The sequence below is a fragment of the Sardina pilchardus genome, chromosome 6 (genome assembly GCF_963854185.1).
Source record: "Sardina pilchardus chromosome 6, fSarPil1.1, whole genome shotgun sequence".
In the NCBI taxonomy this organism is placed as follows: Eukaryota; Metazoa; Chordata; class Actinopteri; order Clupeiformes; family Clupeidae; genus Sardina; species Sardina pilchardus.
The window spans coordinates 29,468,914-29,492,274 of NC_084999.1; the positions used below are offsets into that span (position 1 = coordinate 29,468,914).

Below are 23,361 nucleotides of genomic sequence, written 5' to 3' on the forward strand. Positions count from 1 at the left end.
TCTAGTTTGTAAAGTGACGTATTTCCGGGTGCGCTTGGCACTACACGTGGATCAGTAGGAATTGGGACCTCCGGAGTAAACGATTGTTTTCTACCTACAATTCTGTTATTTTAATCGTTCTAAGTACATCGCCAACATGGTGAAACCACAGTTTAAAGGGAAATGTTCAATAAATCCCTCGTCATCAAGTAGCAATCCAGGTAAGAATACTGAGTTTGGCCAACTAGCATGTCGCAGTAAATAGTCAGCTAATGCTAGTTTCTATGTGCTGTTAACAAGCTAACTGACACCAACATTTCCGAAGCATGTGATGGTCAACAAACGTAAAACATGTGTATATCACCCTTATTAAGACGTGGATCCTACTAATGTAACGTTACCGTTAATACATGCCGATTACTTCACAGAAGAACGATAACATTTGGTTAGCATTGACTTTGGTCAGTCGATGGCTAACGTGAACTGCTCCTGTCCGAAGTGTACTTTTGCATTGTTGAGCCTTGTACACAATGTTAGTGGTATTCTCTTCTTTTCCATCTAAGACCGTGCAAAGGGGTCCGGAGGAAGCACCATGAGGGACCGTGCCACTATCAAACGCCTGAACATGTACAGGCAAAAGCAGCGATGGTATGTAGATTTTGAACGCATTTGAATCCCTGAAAAAATGCCATGAATACGTTGTGTTGCTTTGTCGGCATCATAATTGTCAACAAAATGTCAACATAGGGGCAGTGGAGGCCGTTTCAATTATCTACGCTCTTTTCACTGTTGATAAAATGCCGCTTCACACAGAAGCATGGATGAAAACAGAATGCACTAAACAGTACTTGTGCCACAGGCCCTTAGTTAAATCTTCTGAAGCTGGATAGGGGATTTAGACCAGAATGATCAGTTATGATGTTTGGCACAACTCCTGTTCTTTGCACTGTCCCTACAGTAACAGCAAAGGGAAGGTGATCAGGCCTTTACAGTACCAGTCCACTGTCGATCCAGGCACAGTTGCTCGAGTGGAGCCCAACATCAAGTGGTTCGGTGAGTACGGACGTCTGCTTTCGTCTGCTTTCTCCTCAGAAGGAAACAATATCCATGCCAGCACACAGGCTTGCCCCCTTTTGTATAACCCATGTGCCAGTTCAGTGCACACACATGCCCAGTGCCTTTGCCTGTCTGGATTGTGTGAAGTTCAGATGTATCACTCCCTCTGAAGTCAGTGTTCAAATGCAACATGATACAAAGGAAATTTATTCGGAGGTCACTTAACAGCTCCAGTTGACCTATTCATGCCAGATCCTATATCGGTGTAGACACACATCCAGACACACAACACACTGCCACTTCATAGTGCACAGTACATCATCTCAAATATGGTGCATTTGATATGCCTGTGTGTGTATGTATGTATCTATATGCAATGTTTTACCTACTGATCTTTGTTCTTGCGATAGTTTGCCTTGTAATCAAGTAATTGAGTCTTACAGAGTTGTGATTTGCAGATGATTGTGATTATTGTTATTGTTCAGTTAATTTTTATATAGTCTGTTACTAACATTTTAATTATTCAGAAGATATGACTCTACCATACACTGCTAATTTTAGTGCAAAACACTCTGAAACGCATGGTCTAAAGTGTAAGTGCAATTAGGGCATATCCAGTCCACATTTGCTATTTTCACAGCGTAATAAGTGATCAGGAGCCAGACCCGTTGTTCCAAAACGGTTAAACAGGGGGTGGGTGTTGTGCACAGCACACAAAGTCAGGGCTGAAGGAGGGCAGCGTTTTTTTCCCCATGATGCACGAAACACGAAAAGGATGTTTTTCTAAAACACGTGAAAACAAAATCAATACAATGCAACTTTGACCGGAAAAAGAAAAACATATTTCTGAATGCTCTGAAGTATCATGGCGACGCCCATTGTCGGCTATAGAATATCGTGGATAGCCTACGTGCATATGCACACGCCTAGTGTTTTAACGACAAAACAAAGTTTTGCGCTTAGATATTCACTTTCACTATTTTTAGTGCCATTAAAGAGACCCTATGCAACTTTCTGCAGGAGACGATCGCTCCTTGTTTACATCTGGAAGTCTGAGACGAAGAACCACGCTTGCAATTTATATATTTAAATATAGCCTATACATGTATAAATATAGACGCTAAAGCTGTCGGGGAAGCTCTGCAGAGAAAATGCAAGCATAAAACGAGCGAAAAAGAAAAACGAAACCGAAACCAGAGATGAAATCGCCAATCCTGCATAGTTCCTCTTTAAAATAGCATTTTTTTGATCACACCTATTTTTTTTTCATTGACACCCCTGTGGGTGCGCAAAGTTAATTGGACTTGTCATCTTGTGCGCTTGGCGGCATAATGATCACTGCATTGGAGGTAACTTGTGCCTGGTGTTAGGCAGGGTCCTTATCACAGTAAGTGCCGAAAAATGCAATATTGTGTTTTTAGCGTTTTCTTCTTTTAATTACAAAAATAGACACTCTAACATACCTTGTGTGCGACTCTGGGAACTCTATGATGACAAGAACTGAAATAGATGACGGTCGAAAATTCATGAAAACGCACAATTTGGACATTTCATCATAACTCAAAATGAACCTATGCTTTTGATCGTTGCCGGTTTGGGTCGAATCAGTGATGCATGCATGTCAGGTTAAAACCAGGCTGTTTTTGTGGGTTTATCACTAGGTGGCAGTCTCACCAGGTCTCGCTAGATCACTTCCCGGAAACTTCATATTTCATGAAAGACGCTTTATCTCCATTTCTAGAAAACAAACAGGGATTTTAATGAAAACTAGCCACTGTTTAGCTTGGGATTTCTCAGGAACAGAGGCATGGAGAAATAAATGGTTTGTACCCACTGAGAATTTGAAGTCTCACCTTTCAAACCAATAGTGTAGAAGCGGGTGCGCACATCTGAATATTTAAAAAAGTAGGTGCTGGACTCAAAAAGCAACAGTAAAAAGGACAGAAAAGTCCGCACACCTAAGCTCCAATATTCTTTTTTCAAACGAGCCATCTTATGTGTCCATAGGTATAGCATAAAACACGCTGTGGCTCTACAAAAATAGTCAACAATGATCTAGATTGCTGGCACTCTGGGACAAAGATTCCAAAAAAATTGCGCCTCCACAATGTTAATGTGTATTGATGTCATTGTAAGTCACTTTGGACAAAAGTGTATATGAACCATAAACATGGCATATACTATATATTCTGTATACATCATGCACAGTATATACTGTAGTATAAGGTGTGTTTCAAGTTCCATCAGATTTAACATGTCTCTTATTTAAATTGGAGAAGATGCTAGGGCTATGGGACAAAGTTGCTTCTAGATGCTGTTGGTCTTATTAACAATTCTCATCGTAATTTGATCAGTTTATATCCGACATTAGAGGGTTTGGTGAAACCCGGATATTCCCACCATCCTAGCAAACATTATGGCTGCACTCTCTGGGTGTTTCCACTGATCCAGTGACTGTAGGTACTAGGGTGTACAAAACAGCGTGCAAATGTTTATGTAATGATGAACTTTGTGTCAAATTGTTTCCGTAATCATTGCCAGAACATTGGATTTCACATTCAACATGTAATAATAATTACCATTTTTCAGCTGAGCACAAGTGTACACTGATAAGACTTGCACATGTGTAAATAATTTACACATGTCAATCCTCAGCTTTAAATCACTCCTCTGTGGTGGTCTTCTTCAATACTAGTTGGCTACAGCAACAGCATCTTTCTCTCTCCCTCTCTCCCCCCCTCTCTCTCTCCCTCTCCCTCCATTCCTTTCAGCCAACACCCGGGTAATCAAGCAGTCCTCGCTGCAGAAGTTCCAGGATGAGATGGGTGCGGTGGTGAAAGACCCCTACCGGGTGGTGATGAGACAGAGCAAACTGCCCATGTCCCTTCTGCACGACCGCGTCAAAGCTCACGTCAGTACACACACACACACACACACACACACACACAAACACACACACGCTCACAATACACTGATACTTTGCTCAGTAGATCATTATGTGTGCAATAGGGTGTAGATGATTGCTTTCAGGTTCACAACGGGTCAGGGTTGAGGACAGAAATTCTATTGGCTCTCTTTGTTGATGTAAAAGGCTGGAGTTTTTTTTTTTTTTTTTTTTTTTCTGGGAGATGAACTGGCTGCGAAGACCGTGTTTGTCGCTTTGCATCAGACAGCGCAGCAGTGATCAGAAGCCCTCACGTCTGCCATGTACACAACAGCAAAACACCAAAAACCTCAGACCGGCTGAGATCTTGCACTCGCCAAACATGTTGTTGATCCCTGTTCAAAGTCCGCCCACCACCACCCCATGTTAAACAGTTCCATACAAAAATGATCGACTGTTTTCTCTCGACTGATATAACCCACCCGACCCCTTAATTAATCAATTCATCATTGGTTTTATTGGTTATTATTACTTGCCCGAAGGAAATTGTTTTCAGTTTGGGTTGTCTTTTTATTCTGCTAAAACTTCAAACCCCATTTTCATGAGAGTTTGTGGAAATGTGTTGCATGGACCAAGGAAGACTCCATTGCATTTTTGAGTGGATCCAAATGATGGGCAATTTCATGGGTTAGATTCACTTTCGCTACACTTGAGAGGGGCATTTATGCTTGGGCTACTTAGGTACGCACTCTCAGGGTGTTTTTCTTCAGTCGTGCCTGATTGATGTGAAAACTATGTGTGAAAGGACATCTCCAGCAATTTTAACAGTACTGTTGGTATGAAAACAAACTGAGCTAACCGCTACAGCAGCCAGGCAGCTATAGTGCTACAGTCTGGGGGCATGATTTAAAACTGACAGTACTGACAGTATTCAAGACCTCCAGAAACCGAGATCTATGTGTAAAACTGCCCTTTAGCGCTATACCTACTGGAAACAGCTTGTGTCAAGCTGTGTCACATTTTTGATTATCAAAATTCGTTCTTTACTCTTTGATTTATTTGATTTTGCGAAGTTCTCTTCAAAATAAACTCTAGTTGCTTGTTGATGCAACAAAAATGTTTGAGTCAACTGCTTTTGAAATAGTAGGAATAATCTCCGTACAGTTGCTATTTCCACATTCCTCTCCGCACCATTTAGTCTTGTTTGGAATACTCACAATGACCTTATTGCTTAGATAGTGTGGGTACCTGTTCTGCATGGGTTACCAGATCTGCATGGCGCGTCATAATAGACATTCTGATTGGTCTATTAGCCGTTACACTTCGAGAATTTCATTGGTCAGAATGTTGTTTGCTGTTCGATAATTCGCCTGTGTTTATTGATTTCTGTTGAAGGACCCAACGTACAGCGACGCACGAGCGTTTTCAAAATATTAAACTAGCCGGCTAGCCGACTACTAGCTACCACAACCTGGCCACAACACGTAGACAAGCTTATTGTTTTACCCACTGGATTTGTGAATTAAACTAAGAAAATATTTGTTGCTGTATTAAATAACAAATGTTTAGCCTGTCAAAACTACCCAGCTAGCCACCATACAACGATGCACTGACACCTTTTTTGTAATTTCAAACACCGATACGCTGTATTTACCTACCGTTTTCGTCACGAGAATGTAACATTTTCACAAAGAAAGCATTTGTTGCCGTATTAGATTGCAAACTGCTTCTAACCTGTCAAAGCTTGAAACATAGAAGTAGCCTACCCAGCTAGCCACCAAACATTGATGCACTGCTTTACCTATCGTTTTTGTAACTTAAACAAACATCGATACACTGTGTTTACCTACCTTTTATGCCATAAGGAACTGCCGTTTTAATAATAATAATAATAATAATGAAAAAGCATTTCTTGCTGTATGAAATTGCACACTTCTTCTAACCTGACAAACCTCGAAACCTCGAAACATCGATGCACTGCGTTACCTAACGTCTTTGTAATGTAAACAAAAAAAGCATTTGTGCACGTCTTCTAACTTCAATCTGTAGGCTCTATTTCTTATCCTGGACTGCCATCTACTGGATAGATAAGGCAACAGCCTAGTAATTATGTGGAAAAAAACCTACTACATGTTGGATTTACCAAAACATGACTATGACTAATCATGGGGGTATACCACAGTGGAAACTTAAATCATTTGCATTTCTCATGCTAAAAATCTGAAATCAAAGGGAACATTATTATTGCATTGATTAGTTAGCTATTCATGTAAAATGTAGCTTGTCCATACATCTGGAAATCCATTACCACCAATATCAAACAAATCAATTCCAGAGAAAACAACGGTTGACATGTTTATTAGTGTGTAAAGCGTTTTACAATGTGTGTTGCATCTTGTAAAGATATTCATTAAGAGAAATCAAGTTTCAGTGTCCATGTCTCGTTGGTGCAAGTCCAAAGGTAGACCACTGTCTAGCACCGTCTCACTGTCCACTGTTCATTGAGGCCTGTCAACCTGTGAAAATAAAACCAACAAACAATCAGTGTTTTTAACTGGCTTTAAAAACTGTGGAAGAAATTTAACCTAAAGGTCTATAACAGAGTCTGAAATAAGGTTTTTGTCTTAGTAGGTTATTAATCTCTGCCCAAAGAGGTCTCATAAGCATCAGGCAATCAGGATACATATTATAGACAAAGTCTGTGCACCCAAGAAACAATCAGTAGTTTCTCACACACGTATTTATACCTTGCATCGTATCATAATACCATTGCGTCACTACACCTTCTGCACACACGACTTGGTCAATACAATGAGTTACATTACAACGAAGGACATTAAGAACATTTCTATCATCATACAACACGTGATTTGCAATCTACACACCAGTTACCGAAACAGAAGAAGTGTCAAATAAAAACAATACAAGGTTAAGTTATCGGCAGGGGTGTAGTTGAGGGGCAGCCGTGGTGTACTGGTTAGCACATCGGGCTTGTAACCGGAGGGTTGCCGGTTCGATCCCCGACCAGTCCACCACGGCTGAAGTGCCCTTGAGCAAGGCACCTAACCCCTCACTGCTCCCCGAGCGCCGCTGGTTGGGCAGGCAGCTCACTGCTCTGGGTTGTGTAATTCACCTCACTGTGTGTTCACTGTGTGCTGTGTGTTCACTAATTCGGTTAAATTGGGTTAAATGCAGAGAACTGAATTTCCCTCACGGGATCAAAAAAGTATATATTCTATTCTATTCTATTCTATTCTAGTGGTAAAAAAAAGAGGCGGGGTAAACTATAAACTCTATGACCAGGGGTGCGTTCCCCGAAAGCATCGTAAGCCTAAGATGATCGTAAAGTCCCTCTTACGAACGTCTTAAGGTTTTCTGACTCTTTGCCGAAACCATCGTAACTTAAGAGCATTGTGAAAACACTCATAGATCTATGAGTGCTCCAGGGTTCTCGTTACTGACTAAGAGCGTCTTAACGCATATGCCTCAGTGGAGTCACCAGCAGGATATGCAGGGGGATTACAACTCAGAATATAATTATCCAACTTGTGTTACCATTCTTTATTGTATTCACTTGTGATGACAAAAACAGCCTAACAAATTATGAAATGAGACGTTGCCAGAAAAGTTTGTCATTATCTTTGTGCAGGCTATCTTTTATTAGGCCTATGAGATAAAAACAGAGAAAGGAACATGTGGTTTTAGTCTGTGCTGCGTCAAAATCTAAGTCTAGGCTATATGTTACAGTAGCCTATTCAAGCCTACACATTTCCAAATTTTCTTACTCAACCTCTTTCTTCAAACGTCTGCGTGACATCTCGAAACGTTATTGCAGGCAGCACACCGTGCTCTCACAAGTGGGTTAGCTTTAACTTCAGTGGGGCACGATTAAGAGCTAGCCAAAGCCTAATAGGCTATGTTACATCTTCCAACAAACATAAAAATGGTGCAACAATCTAATGTTAAGTAATAACAATGATGTATGCCTGTATGTGGTAGATGCTTACATGCAGAGGTTTTCTATTTTCGTATTGATGTAAACGAATGTATAGATCCGAAGTTCAGACGGTGCCTAGCTGTGACGTGCAGTCACCTGACATCACCACCAAATTAGGGGATATTTCAGAACTTTTAACGTGGACAGCTCCCTTAAGAGCATCTTAAGAGTGGTGCACGCGCGTTCACGCTACGAGCATGTTCGGGAAACAGTCAGAAAAACCAAATGATCGATCTTATGATGAATCGTAGAAAACCCTCATAAGTTTGTCTATCCATCGTTATCGGGAAACGCACCCCTGGACCATGACGCAGTCACTGTAAGGCGAATCACAGCATACCGGTGTATGTGTATCCTGATATTCTTTATAGGTTATCATTTGATTGTACCAAGGGTATCACTGATTTTTCCCTCACAGGTCACGCAATCACTAATCAATGCATATATTGATTTAAGTTCTTTGCTAAATAGACTCAAGGAATAATATGGTTGAAATCTCTCTGTTCCCTCTCACACAGATTAGCCCATCTCTGTTCCTTCATTCTCTGTTGTCTTACTTCTTTCCCTCCTCTTTCCTGATCTCCTCTCTCCATTTCCCTCCACAATATGTCTCCTCTCTCTGCACTCCCTGCATCATTGTCTGCCTCACCTCTGTCTGTAAAATTAAATTAAAATGAAGAAAAGATAGTTTAGCACACTATGTCCTGTCGATTAGCTGGTCACATTATAAGGCTTCAGACAAACTATTAATTAGAAAGAAAAAAAATAGCATGCATTTAATGTTTAGGTATCCAGTCTGAATGCTATAGCCTATCTACACATTCAAGTTAACTGACTTAACCCTATGAGCCCTTAAGCTGTAAGGGCATTTTTCTACCTCTAGTTAGAAAAATTTTTTCTGGTGATTGTAAGTGCCATTCACACATGCTACATATTGTTTTTTTTTTTTTTCAGCACAGTCTAGGCTACCCAGATCTGCCACAATATCATGTATAAATACTTGCATTGATTTGATTTAGATTTTTAAATAATACAAATTTGAAAAGGGTACTATACAAATTCTTACATTTTGACGTGCATCTCACCACCGCAAGCTAACAGCTCGACATGACTTGCATGGTTATGTAGGCCTGACTGTCCCGAAAATGGCAATATAAGAACCATGGTGGAGGTATACTTTGGGGCTGAGCAATTTACTGAAATATGTGGTGTGTGCCTTCCAGAAATAAATGTCAATTTTTATTTAGTGCTGAGAAATGACTTTTTGACACTTTTTGCACTTCATATTTGTGACACTAGCTGATCTGACCTGACTTGTTTGCGTGGTAGCACACATGTCGTGCACAGATGATGATTCTCTATAATATATTTTACTGCATTGCAATGAACAAAGTAAATGTAAAAAAGTGTTTATTTGTCAAACAAATTTGGATGCAGTATGAGTCTTGAATTGGATACCATACAGGAGTTTGCTAGGATCTCAAAACCGTATTATGAACGTGACTTGCCATAGAGAAACACATGATAACATTAGATTATGAACATAGGCTATTATGCCACACAAAAACATGGGGTAAGTGGAGCTAAATGAAGTTATTATTTTGCTGTCACTTCGTCTGTTGTATGGCCTAGAAGGTTGTATTTGGTATCTGTGGATAGCTCTAGCTCTCCTCTCTCATTTGACATGCGTGCCATATCTTTCTGATGGCGGTTTCACGAGTAAATCAAACAAGAGTAATGGCAGCCGAAGCTATATGACATTATTATTTGTTTGTCACTTCGTCTGATTTTATAATACGAAATGATCAATGTATTTGATATCAATGGAAAGCTCTGCTTCTCCTCTTTCATTTGATATGCGTGTCTTGTCTGTGCGATAAGGGGTCCGCGAGTAATTCAAGCGAGAGTTCTGGATGCGTGGGTGAACGTAGAGCAATGTAGACTGTAAATATCATATACTTTGACTTAACTTCATGATTTTATTTTATTTTCATACTTGATCGTACAGACAAGTGTCTAGTCTCGTTGGAAAGCCCCGGTTCTGCTCTTTCGTGCAATATAAGTCTCATCTCGCTGTGACTAATAATCGCGGAGCAATGTAACAAAGAAGAACGTGTGCGTTTTTTGACGCACTTTGCGTTCGTCGGGCTCATAGGGTACTGTGTTCCTGCCAGTACCATTTTGAGAAGGGCAAGGGGGTGGGGGCTCTCCCAGTCAATAATTTCAAATGGTAGTGAGTCGGAGAAGCCTAAACTAACCCATTTTTTTCTCTAATGACTTTATCATGTCTGGAATTTTAAGCCATGTAACATCATCCACAAGTAGTTAGGTAGACATTGTACTCTAGATTGTAATTACACCTGTCTCTACCGGGTAATGCAGAGTGAAAGCCGTAGGTGTCTTTTTCGTTGAGGCCTGCCGTGAAATAACAACAATCTTGGGAATAGTGTTTAACTTATCAGTGGGAACATGAAAGTAAAACCTGTGTAGTTGAAAAGCCCACTCACCACGTCAAGGTGCAGGCCACGGGTGGGGTGTTAGTAGGACAAGACACCTGTCTCTGCCGGGAGTAATGCGGAGTGACTGACAAGGGTGGTCTTGCTAGAAAAAAAAATCTGTGGAAGACAAACTCTGAAGATATTAGTTAGTATACGTACAGCATGGTGACACACACCCATTTTTTTTTTGGCCCACCACCACCCCCCCTTTTCGGGGGACAACTACATTCTTAATAAAGCAATGAACTATGAAAGAGAGACAGGAGAGAGCACGCTGTCATTCATGCATTGAATGTGCGCTGTGCTGTATTATTGCTTACTGTGTAGCACAAGTGGCCTAAATTGAGTTATTTTTTATGGGATAGAATGTAGCCTAGTTGCATGCCTGTGTGCGTATCAGACCATCTCTCCTGCTCAATCAAAATGTATGCGCATGGATATAGTTCTGCATTAAGTTGATTAGTCTACAGTACGTGTTCATTAGCTATTCTAGCAGGGGGAGGTGGTGGATTTAAAAGTAGCCTAGACTATTTGGCACAGGTTATTGCGCTGTCACTGGTCGTCAAAATCATGCAGAATTGCTACGTTTTCTAACCGATGAAATAAATCACCGTTTGCAAAAAAACATTGACGTGTAAACAGGGCCTTAGTGTACTGCACTGAAGGTAACACAGACACACACACACACTACAGTACAATAAGTCATCGCTTAGCATACCTGAGCGCCAGAGGCTGGTGTGTCTAGAAGGGGACGTTCTGGTGGCTGGGAGAGGGAGAAGGGGTCACGGCTGGTGGAGCATGCCTGCACGAGTCGACCTCCATGGCGGCAGCGAGAAGAGTGGCATCCGATGGACCCTCATCAACAGGTGGACCGACAGTGCCCAGGAGCGGTTGTGCTGCTTGGGCTGCCTTTTCCACATCCCTGGTCAGCACATACCTCTTCAGGTTTGCCCCCTGCTTCTCTCTCTCCCTTGTGGGATACAATGATGGTCACAGCGTATCCCACGTCGTTGCCGAGTAGCCACTGGAATGTCTGACCCCTGCACTGGCCGAGCTGCAGCTTGCTGGCCGGTGGTTGGTGGGGTCACCTCCCTTCTTCTAGCCCTCGCCTCAGAGCGCACCAGTTCGGAGTTCTTTACCAGGGCAGTGGCAGAGACCACTACCTTTATGGAGGGGTCAACTCTGACGTTGAGTCCTTCTCAAAGCGGAAAATGGGCTCCATTTTCTAGAAGAGACAAGATTTCAATCACTAACCATCTAATACACATCAACTGTTTAGATCCTACTAATAGCCCATTACTGTACACAATAATACTTATTCATTAACATACATTACACATCAGGTGTCCTGTTTACACATGTAAACCATATTTACACTTCGAATTTTCAACTCCAAACTGTAGCAACTATATCTATGTGGTATAAGGAAGATACCCAAGAAGTCTGATCAAAGACTAAATACATTTTGAGAGATCCCTAGCCCTTGGAAAAGACGTAACTAAAATGTCCATTCACCTCCTTGTATTTAACTTGCAAAAATCACGACAGGTCTGTTTACACGCCTAAAGCATGTTTATACTTCAAATTTCGACTCAACATAGTTGAAACACCATGCATGGGGTCTTAAGAAGTGTACCACGTTGGCTGGTCAGGTTTTTAAAGCATTTCCAGGGATACCATGTCATTACACAGCAGTGGCAAGCTAATTTATTTTCTATGTTTAGGATGCTAATAGCGATATACGCTAACGCATCTAAAGCACAGTTATACTTTACATTTCGAGTCCACACAATTAGCAGTAGGCTACGACACCTTTGGTCTCAAAAAATAAACCCAATAGTCAGAATAGTAGCTATTTCAAACACGTTTCACCGCGATGAGGTTTGAATGTGACATGCTCACCTTTACCACGATAACGCTAAACTTGGATGGCTATTTCACTGCTAACTGATTCTTTTCTCAATAAAACTACACTTTCGCTGTAGCACATACTTTTACAACGAATAATGTCTTACCTTGTAATAATAATTGTCCGGTCTCGAGTCAGATAACTCCATCGCGGTTGTCACCTTCGTCTTCGTCGTCGAATGAATCAATGACATTGAACCCCGCATTGAACTTGCCATGTTGTGAAAGGGTCCTCTATAAATATTAAAATATTAAAACTTTAACTTCAGGCATCGCCTGAGCAGCTATGCTTCTAACCCCGCCGAATTCTACTCTCGGCTTTAGACCAATGAGGTGGCGACAAATCATCTATTATGACGCGCCATGCAGATCTGGTAACCCATGCAGATCAGGTACCCACAATAGCATTATAATTCCAACGATGACAGATTCTTATCTGTGTATTGTTTAGAAATCTTTTCCCCGCTAAGTCTTCCAAAAGTACGCTAATGTGAAACAAGAAATATCAAATGATGGCACATCTGGGCAGGCTTGACCGTTCTTGAAAACAGTGTGTAGTATGTCTTTTGATGACGTAGGACTGTAGTGGACACTATGGATCTAATTCACCATACTGTATCGTCTTGTTCTTTGTTATAGGGATGGTGTCTCTTTGCTGACGCGCTACTTGATTGTTAACATCACAGGCAGCCCTATGTTTGTTTTAATGGGTTTTGTGTGAATGAATAAACAAACACGCCGTTGTGTTGTCAACGTGACCCTCTCTCTTCACTTCCTTTATTGCAGTTTCTACAGGACAGATCAGCAAAGGCAATGAAATTATTCTGAGAATATGATAAGAGTCCATATAATATCTATTGCGCCCATGAAGATCGTAACATTGCCACTCAAGCTTATTGTGATTCCGTTCAGACAATCTTTTTGATCCCAAGAAGGGCACTTAATTGCTGTATATGCTGTATATTGCTTGTGGCTTAACAAGTCCATACGCATGCCTCAAACTTGCAACCTTGCAACTTCAAACTCCGTATGAAGAGCCTCTCCTCCACATCCTTTTCTTTTTTTCGGTTTTGTTTCTTATTTTGGTGCTTTGATCCCTCTCTGGCGCGATCTCAAGTCCCAGCTCATCCTGCCTGCCGATCTTGGCCAGTGGCAGCGTTCCACCTCTTCCAGTCACCGCCGGTTTTTCGAACGAAGATTCTCCCTGGTGCTGGCTCGCTGTGCACCAAAATGAGCATCTGCTGTTGCCAGGGGCTAGAATCAAGACAAATGGAGTATTGCGCCGAGTGAGGAGAGCTTCAGATTAGCAGCGGTCAACCCAAGAACGTGCTAATGGTCCTAATTAGCCCCTTATTACCCCAGACATCAGCAGAGAAAGAGTGGCGAGGACATGCATGCCTGGGTGGATGTCAGAAGGGTGTCCACTGGCTTTAAGAATATAAACTCCAGAATCCCAGAGCAGATGGCCACAGTTTCTTCCTCAAGACTTGATACTGATGCACTTTGACAAGATCTGGTAAATGTTAGGCTATTTTGCTTCTTTTGTTTGTTGCAACATGACTCTTAACTGAAATCAAACCGGGAATTGCCTGAATAACATTGCATTGACTGTTTTCGGGTCTGACTGTCTTCTCCAAGATTCTCACATTACACGCACGCATACATCCATAACAAGTTGCGTCATCGAGATGAATTTTTGTTTGCTGAACTGAAATATACATGTTCACAACTGTCTAGACCCCCAACAAATGCACACCAAGTTGCGGGATTTGTAGCATAGTTTCTTGACTTGCTTACAGCGTTGATTGTGCTGAACAGTTGATCTTCAAATTCATCAAATTCGCAAACACAGGCGGACATTTGCAAATGTTTGCTAACAGGTTTCTGTTTGCCTCATATTCACCACGAAGGGTTGCCAGAAATTGCCACGGTTTTTCAACGCACCTCTGGTCTTGCCCCGCCACGCTGGCTTTGCTGTCCGTCCTGTTTCAGCTTGGTTCCTCAGTGGTTCATCTCTGGAGAACCAAGCCAGAGATGTGGCTGAAGCCAATTAGCTGATCATGTTACAATCTGCAGCGACCATCTCAACCATGAGAAGGGTTGCCGCAGTTGAGTCCTCCTTCTCACATTCTCTGTGTCTTTTGCTCAACAGAACTCCAAGGTTCATATCCTGGACACGGAGGCGTTTGGAACCACATTCGGACCCAAGGCCCAGCGTAAAAGGCCCAGCTTAGTGGTGGGGGATGTGCAAGACCTTTTGGAGCAGGCCCAGGCCTCTGCGGAAAGCTATAATGCCGACAAGGACCGGGACCTGGTCATAGAGGACACTGGCATCAGGTAAACCTTCAGCAGGGATTCAGCAGTGCAGCTGATTTCAGATATAAGCACACACTCAGAAGATGTCAAGGTGAATCTTCTAACCGTGGAGGAACAGAAGCTGACTGTATACATTCCTTTATTCCCAGGGAAAGTCTTTTGCAGATGTGATGCTGTAACTTATTTTCATGGTTTTCTTGCCATTTGCTTCTTTCCATGGTAGTCATGAAATAATGCAGATTATAGTCCGCTCTCAAAGTCTTTGTGCTTTGAAAAGACTCTGGGAAAGATTCATTGTTACCATAGATTCTGCTCCTCAAAGCAAAAGAGGAGAGGAATTAGATGGGATTCTATTCTGCCTGTCTCTTGTCACTGGCTTTTATCTCTGGCCATTAATCAGTACTTGCTGGTGCTTCCAGAGACGAAGTTCGTGAAGAGATCTTCAAGAAGGGCCAATCCAAGAGGATTTGGGGTGAACTTTATAAGGTAACCAAACTGTTCTCTTGCTTTAAAGGGGGTTTATGGTGTGTTTCTTTTTTTAGTTTTAAATGTGATGGGGGAGGGGGAATGACAGCAATATTAATAGAATGTGAAGAAACAATTTGACATTTAAAATTCTGACGCAATGCCAGGACTGTGTTGCCCAGTTATCCACTAGACTTTAGCATTCAGCAAGAGTGGCTTGTCACTGCGTTCAAGACAACTTGGACCCTAAAGAACTCCAAATAGCACCTTTTTAAGACAATGTTTTTTTCTCATTCAGGTTTGTCAAATTGTCCAATAATACCTTCTCAAGGTGACCTCTAAACCTTCATCTCTACCCCCACCTCAGGTGATCGATTCCTCGGACGTCATCATTCAGGTTCTGGACGCTCGTGACCCCGTTGGCACACGCTCCAAGAACATCGAAACCTACCTGAAGAAGGAGAAGCCCTGGAAGCACCTCATCTTTGTGCTCAACAAGTGCGACCTCATCCCCACCTGGGTCACGGTAAGCAGAGCCCCTGCGGTGCACGCTTCCTTAGCGTGGGGATGGAGAATAAATGAACAGTGTTGTTCTTTGCCTGAAGGCCCTCGCCTCTTGTTTCTGTTTTGCCCTACGTGTGTGTATATCTCAGCCGCACCACTTTTTGTTTTCACGTGCGCGCGTGTGTGTGTGCAGAAAAACAAAACAAGGGGTCACCAAACAGGAAGCTAATTGCCTTTTCCACAAGATTTGTTTATGGGCGTGAGATCACCACACCAAAGCCTGCGTATTTCTTGTTTTGTCTTGTTTTGTTTGGGAGTCCCGTGCCAGGTACCTTTGTGCGCTGTGTTAATGCTTGCTTTGTGTGCATACCCTATGTTCAAATGGAAATCTCCTGTCAGGTTTTTCCCTGTTGCGGCCTTGCCTGTTCTGGTTCATTGGTTTGTTTACCACTAGGAGTGTGTGTGTGTGTGTGTGTTGTGTGTTGTGTGTCAACACCATGACACGCAGAATGGGTGTCCGTAGACAACTCTCAGATAAAAACTATTACTTTGAGTGAATCAGTGTGCTTGTTGAGTTGATTGACATCAACATTAATTTGGCAAATTAGTCTTCTGCCTTCATCTTTCTCATAGAGATGAATAAGGTTAGTGTCATCACAGTGCAGACATAATGGAGAGAGACATAGCCATAACTAGCGTATAAGCGTAATAAACGACAGTGTTCAATTGAATCCATGTTTTATTTGTTTGGTCTTTATATCTTTGTCCATGAGAATAAGTTGTAGTGAAGGTGTGTGTGTGTGTGTGTGTGTGTGAGGGGGAGAGAAATAAAAGATGGAGAGCCAGAGAATAAGTGATGTATGTGCCAACTGTGTGATTTGAGTCTGCTTTTCTGTGGGTAGGGGTTGGCTATGTTTTTGTGAAGGGTGATCTATGTGCTCATATTTTGTGTGTGTGTGTTTTGTGCTGCAGAAACGCTGGGTGGCCCTGCTGTCCCATGACTACCCCACGCTGGCCTTCCACGCCAGCCTCACCAACTCCTTCGGCAAAGGCTCCCTCATCCAACTCCTCCGCCAGTTTGGCAAGGTGCGCTCCTCTGGCCCCTTCACACCAGACACAAACTTCAGCAACACCCTTTTTTTCTCCTTCTTTTCTTTTATTCCTCCTGTTTTTCATGATTTCTCTTCTGTATTTCTCTCATCGCCGCGTGGCATGGTGTGTGTGTGTGTGTGTGTCTGTTTCCAAAAATTGGCCAAGTGTGTAAAGAAGTGAGTGATCAAGCTGAAACACCACACGCACACACACACACACGCACACATGCAGCTCTTTTGTCATGCTTGAGGCCCGGGTGAAAGGTGAATGGATGGTGAGCCATGTAGCACAGCCCCAGCGTCTTCCCCCAATGGCCCAGCATCACCTCTCCTCCCCAGGCTTTGCCCCCTGACTGCACATCTGCGATCGGTCGGTCAGCCCCTATTTATAGGGTCTGGGCCATAAACAAGCTAGAGTTGGAAACCCTAAAAAGAGCGCGCAGGCCGGGGCAAATAAATTCAGTTGATGGTTATACTACTGATACACCACTTTTAGCTGAGCAAGGCCGGGAATACCACAGTTATTATGGCGTAGTTGTAAATCTTTAGCCATAATGACTTTGAAGGGTGTTGCGTGAAACAAAACCACTATTTTCTGCTTTGAAAATATTGACTAAACCACCAGAACAAATGCTACGTCTCATGTTGAACTTGGAGAGCCTGCTAGAAGATAATGTGTCATTTAAAGTGTTGCACAATGACCAAAGACACGTGCTGTTTTTTTAATCCTTTGTACGTTTATTGCTTTGCCATTACACTTTGAACGTTTGCTCATTTTAAATGAAGGGGGAAGTGGAAGAACTGGGGCCTTTTTGTAACGGTCTTCCTACATTTGATTTGAGCTTTTTTCTCTCGTTCTTTCACATTTGCACTCTGAATTTCATCTTTCACATAGTCCATTTGTTTCTCATTTCTTGTGCTTGCCATTGCAGCTCCACACAGACAAAAAGCAGATAAGCGTCGGCTTCATCGGTTACCCTAACGTTGGAAAGAGCTCAATCATCAACACCCTGCGCTCCAAAAAAGTGTGCAACGTGGCGCCTCTCGCTGGCGAGACTAAGGTAAGGTCCTCTGAAGCCGCCTTCTCACCTCGTCCTTCATTTCACCCACAATGCAAATTCCGAACGCCTTGTACTTCTTACTCAATGGGGTGTGTTCAAGTGTTCCTCAAGTAAATGGCTTGTAATGTGTTCAGCACTCTACCCCACCGCCACCCCCACCCTCAACCCCCCTTTTGACAGAGGTAATTTATTTGTCTGGCATTTTTCGTGAGAATCACTCTTTGTGGTTCATTATAATAGCTTTGGCTTCTCCTTCCCCAACATGCATTTAATGGAGCTTATTGTGTTCCAAACTTCAGGTTTCTTGAGGACACTCGTGCTTGTGGGGCAGCAACATTTATTTATTTGTTCGATTTTTTTTTTAATGTTACAATACCGTGTCTCGTTTCATTTATTAAAGTTATTTTTGATATTGGATTGATTATCTTTTCCCTTTTTTAACCCAGTTATGACTCATCACATTGTTGATTATGACATTGAGCACTCATTCCAAAAATTCTGAATGGTAGTATATAATTTACGGTGAGATTTTCCCGGTCTGTGTGTCAAGTGTGGTCGAGACATATTGGACAGCTTTGACACGAGTGTGTTTTTGGTGGAGAATGTGAACCTTCCAGCAGGCCTTGTTGGCCCTGAACACATGTATTTGTGTGTTTGTGTCAAAATTACCCTCTCCTCCCCTTACCCTGTCAGTCGTTTCCTCTGGTTGTACAAACAGGCAGTGAGTAATGGTTTTCCAGGAGGAGATGAGAGGAGGAGGTAAGAGAGGGGGCGCATGATGGCTCTTTTTCTAAGATCCAGATTGAAAACAGCCATCTTCCACTCTTGGGGATCCTTTGCTAATATGTTTTTCCCCCTCTTAACAAAATGTCTCCTTAGATGTTTTCGTCCTTTATCTAGTCATCTCCTGAACACTGTTGGGTGTAGCCAGATGCCAGTGTTGAATGGTAGAATAGTTTACCTGTTGGCGTGTTTTCCACGTTTGTCTCTCTTCTCGCCCTTCCAGGTCTGGCAGTACATTACCCTAATGAGACGCATTTTCCTCATCGACTGTCCAGGTGTTGTGTATCCTTCGGAGGACAGCGAGTCCGACATTGTTCTCAAAGGAGTGGTAAGACTTGATCCCAGCTCTCTTTCTTTCTTTCTCTCTCTCTCTCTCTTTCTACCCCCTGGGTCACGTATCAAACGTATCAAACATGTGTATCATTCAAAACATTCACCGTTGAAGTGGATCGCTCATCCGTGAATTCTCCTCGGTCAGGTTCAAGTCGAGAAGATCCGCAACCCCGAGGACCACATTGCCGCAGTGCTGGAGCGGGCCAAGGCTGAGTACATCCAGAAGACCTACCGAATTCCGTCTTGGACATCCGCCGAGGATTTCCTGGAAAAGCTCGCATTCCGCACGGGAAAACTCCTTAAGGTCTGGCCTCCAGAAGCACAGCACAAAACACGTACCCACCTACCTACATATATTGCGTGTGTGTGTGTGTGCGCGTGTGTGTGTGCATCTGTGTGTTTGTTTATCTAACTTTACAAGTAAACAGGCCCCGTGAGTCAGGTCCGGGCCTGCTGGGTGGAAACGGGCCGGGTGGTGCCAGCGGGAGCTGGTGGAGTGAGTCAGTCTCGCGCATGAACCCTCCGCGCACTTCCCGTCCGGGTCGACCGGGGCCCGCCTTGGCCACTCTCCCCCAGCAGCAGCAGCAGCAGGAGCAGCTGCGCAACTCCCTCCGTGGCCCTCAGGAACCAGCAGGCCCACTTAATCAGAGCCATACACTCCGATACCAACAAATGAACGGTCCGCCAGACGCCCAACATTGGGGGGGGGGGGGGGAGTTGCGCTCAGGAGAGGATGACCACATTGGGTCTTCATCCGGAGCCGGGGATGACGTTTTGAGGCCAGCTCGTTAGATCGGATCTGGTTTTATCTGAAAGGGAACAAGTTGTTTTGGTTAATGACTTGCGTTTTAGATCACACTCTCTGAGGCTTCTGTTGGGTTATGAAAATGTGTTTTAAATTCGGCCTCTGTGCGTGCGTGCGCGCGTGTGTGTGTGTTTGATTGCTGCAGGGTGGTGAGCCCGACCTTCCCACCGTGTCCAAGATGGTGCTGAATGACTGGCAGCGAGGGCGCATTCCCTTCTTCGTGAAGCCCCCTGGCATGGACACAGACGAGGAGGTGAGCAAAGAGGGCAAAAGGGCCTTGGCCTTCAGCCACAATGTGAAAACTACAAATGCACTACTCTGCTCTGCCACCCTCTGGTAAAATGCAAGGATTCCATACTCCGTTGCAGTTGTATGCTGTTAAGAAATTGATGGGCGGGGGTGGGGGTGGGGGTGCTTATAACAGCGGGCTAAATCTGCTTAATTAGGCCTGTAAAAAAGGCTCATGTTCATATAATTCCAGAAAAAAACCCAAACGGCACTGTAATGGGCTAATTTATTATACAAGCAATATAGCATGTGTGCGAGTGGGGTTGGTAATGGATATAGCTTACCCACAGGTGTAGCCAAAAAAACAATATTTAATTGGGGGGTGGGAGACCAGAGGAATAGGGTAATGTTGAGAACCACTGGTGGAAAAGGAATTATTGGAATTGTTGAATAATATTGTGACTGTTTCTGAAGGGATATTGAGCAGGTTTTAGTCGTCCTTTTCACTGGTTACGTATCGGTTCCCATCCCAGGCGCTTCTTATGTCCTCGCACGGCGCGGCAGAAGAGGCCGAGCAGGCTGTGTGTGAGGAGGAGGTGGAGGCCCAGGCTGCAGTGTCCTCCTCTGACCAAGAGGCCCAGGAGCAGCACAAGCACAGGCAAGAGCAGGTCGGCAAGATGCTGTCCAGCATCCGGCAGAACTTCGGCAAGATCAACGTGGCGCCAGAGTTCACAGAGGAGGACCTCGTGCCCGTCGAGATGCCCGACCTTGCCGACCTGTCCGGCAGTGAGGGCGGGAATGATGACGAGGAGGATGAGGAGGGTGGCGAGGAAGGTGACGATGGTGAGGACAAGGGAGGAGAGAAGGAGGATGAAGAGAAACCAGAGGAGGAAGCCGGGCGCTCAAAGACCAAGGGTGCACGTGAGGTGAACAAGGAGATGGATGAGAAGATCGCCAAGTTGAAGCATTTCCTGGACCGGGCAAAGTCCAAGCACTTCTCGGCTATCCGGTCAGTGTTCCATTTTTTTTTTTCCCCTCTCACCCCTTTGATATGCAGCATTGTTCGCCAGGAGTTCTTGACTGAGTGAGTGAGTCGGTGAAGCGGGGGGGGGGGGGGCGCTGAAGGGGTGCACTTGTGCCCTCTCCAGATTCCTGGCCTTTGGCAGAATCTGGCTTGTCTTCCTGATTTGCCTCTGGCACATCTGCATGATTCATGCTGCTGTCTTTTACGTCATTGTACTTGTTTGTATGTTTGTCGTTGTGAAATTTCACATCAGCACTTGGCCAAGGACTGGCGCGAAACACTGAGGCTTTGTTTGATTTGTGTTGGTCTCCCTTCCTGCATCCAAACACCCACTTACCCTCTAACCCCCCAAACCTTTGGTAGCGGGTAACTGAAATTGTGAGTAATGTTGTTCTCCCTCTGTTCCTTTTAAAGGATCCCAAAAGGTCTTTCAGAGAAGGTGTTTGAAGACATGAAGGCAAAGCAGACAGCAGCAGATAAATCTAAACGCACAAAAGGTAACGCCACCGCCTAATCTGAGAACACCTCTTTTTTCCTCTTCTTCTTCTTCTTCTTCTTCTTCTTTCTTGTTTTTATCTCTTCAGAATGCCGAAATTGGTGGTTTGTGCTTTGACTGCAAGCTTACTTGCGTGATGCGTGAAGGTTTGAGAAAATGCTTTGACCAAAAATAGACAAAAAAATAAGAAATCCATTGGCATCCATTGGCCTTGCCCAAGTTGCTTGTATTTGACCTTCCCCATAGTTTTATCAATTTCTATTGAAAAGCATACACCGTTATAAATCTCTAAATTACAATTAAACCACATATCATATGTCCCCTTTATTCATGGGTTTCGTCAGGACCCTTGCCACAGGTGTATGAAATCAAGCACCTTGTTTATGCATGCAGACTGCATGGTGCTAGATTGTTTACACCTGTGGAAAGGGAACTGATTAAACCCATGGATGTGAAATATGTATATTATTCTATTATGCTGACTATTTAATTCAAACTTTGCACGTGACGCCACAACCACTGGCTGGCAGGCAAGAAGAGCATTCTTCAGCAACAAAACCGAGGAAACTAATCAAGGATCTTACCAGGATCTCACCAGTTTTACTATACGAAAGATTATGTTTTGAGGTGAAAACGACATGATGCCAGATAGTTGTTGTGATAGTTGTGCGATTGGATGCACTAACCGCCAAGGAGATAAGCTGGGTTTTTTGTTGTTGTTGTTTTTTTAACTACTTATCAAGCTGTCATTCGCCAGCTGGCAGGGTGTGTACATATTCAGATGAGGACTTCTTCACATGATGGAACAGATGTCACCTTATGACATCTACAAACATGCAAACGTTAGCCATCATGGTTGTCACGTGACTGCAAAGTATGAATTCCTCCACCAAGGAGTTTGTTCGTACTCTTTGTGGCTAAATGAGGTCAGCTGCAAACCTACTAAAGCGGAATTAGACCATTCACTTCATCCGACCTGTGTAAAGGAAAGTCCTAATTGGTCTACCTAGTACAGCTTTTGTATGCAGCATGGAAACTTGCAGTATGTCACAGAACTGTTGTGATATTGCTGATGTTTTGGGTCCATACATGGTCATGATGACTTGCGAATTCATCAGATTCCTAAATGTGTTCTTTTCACCATCCTCTTCTTCAACATCTCTTACGCAGGCATGACGCAGGTGGGCAGAAAGAGGAAGGCTGGGGATGATGAAGAACCAGAAAGGAGACGAAAGAAGCTCACGTCTAAAGAGGTATGACTTGGCGTGTTCTCCCTGCGTGCCTCATCCGTCTGGGTTGACACCACAGATGGATGATGGCCTCCAAGATGTGGTTCCTGCTGTTTCTCAAATGGAATCGCTTGCTTTTTGTCTTATCTCTCCATAATTCTGTCTCTCTCCTCCCGTCTGTCTATGCAGAAGCGAAGGATCGATCGTTCCCAGAAGACGAAAAAGGTCGGAGTGCGGTATTATGATACGCACAACGTCAAGAACAAGAACAAGAACAAACAAATACCCACAAACGAGGGCAAAAAGGCCAAGCGATCCAAGCGATAAGCAATTGGGGCTCCTCAAATCTGTATCTCTCAATGGACATTTTGTGCAAGTGTATGGCTGAAGGTGGGAATTTTGTTGGTGTATTTAAGAGTCTGATGTGTCTGTCATCGGAATAGGCTACAAAATGCTTTTTTGATCGCCTTAATTGACTCATCGTCCTTCGTGAAAGTGATGGCTGGCTAATACTTGCTGCTGTCTTAAAACCAACATTGTTCTGTATAGAACGTGGGAATGTTCTTCACTATAAAGTGCAGCCATTCTGCTGCATGTCAACCAATGATCTGCCAGTGTCTTGTTCACTGGAGTGTCTCTGCATCTGTTAATAAAGAAGCGCAGAGGCTTTTGACTTTTTTCAATGTCCTTTACTGCAAAAAAAA

General features: G+C 43.4%; 1 protein-coding gene and 1 long non-coding RNA gene across 3 annotated transcripts; one reads left to right on the forward strand and one right to left on the reverse strand.

Moving 5' to 3' along the window:
* The first annotated feature begins 3 nt into the window (after positions 1-3).
* gnl2 (G protein nucleolar 2) lies at positions 4-23,335 on the forward strand. Its single transcript, XM_062539330.1, has 16 exons — positions 4-200; positions 543-627; positions 938-1,032; positions 3,807-3,946; positions 14,475-14,659; positions 15,058-15,124; positions 15,471-15,629; positions 16,580-16,693; positions 17,631-17,759; positions 18,766-18,870; positions 19,021-19,179; positions 19,826-19,933; positions 20,442-20,917; positions 21,347-21,429; positions 22,599-22,681; positions 22,847-23,335. Exons 1-16 carry the CDS (start codon positions 137-139, stop codon positions 22,982-22,984), a joined length of 2,190 nt encoding a protein of 729 aa, XP_062395314.1. The 5' UTR covers positions 4-136; the 3' UTR covers positions 22,985-23,335.
* On the reverse strand, positions 6,080-12,521 carry LOC134082157 (uncharacterized). Of its 2 annotated transcripts, none has more exons than XR_009939582.1 (4): positions 12,430-12,521; positions 11,133-11,639; positions 10,424-10,531; positions 6,080-6,435 (listed from the first exon to the last, which is right to left on the reverse strand). It is a non-coding gene; the product is annotated as an uncharacterized LOC134082157 (long non-coding RNA). The 2 variants fall into 2 exon arrangements; XR_009939583.1 differs by having other exon boundaries at positions 10,424-10,547.
* Positions 23,336-23,361: the final 26 nt, after the last annotated feature.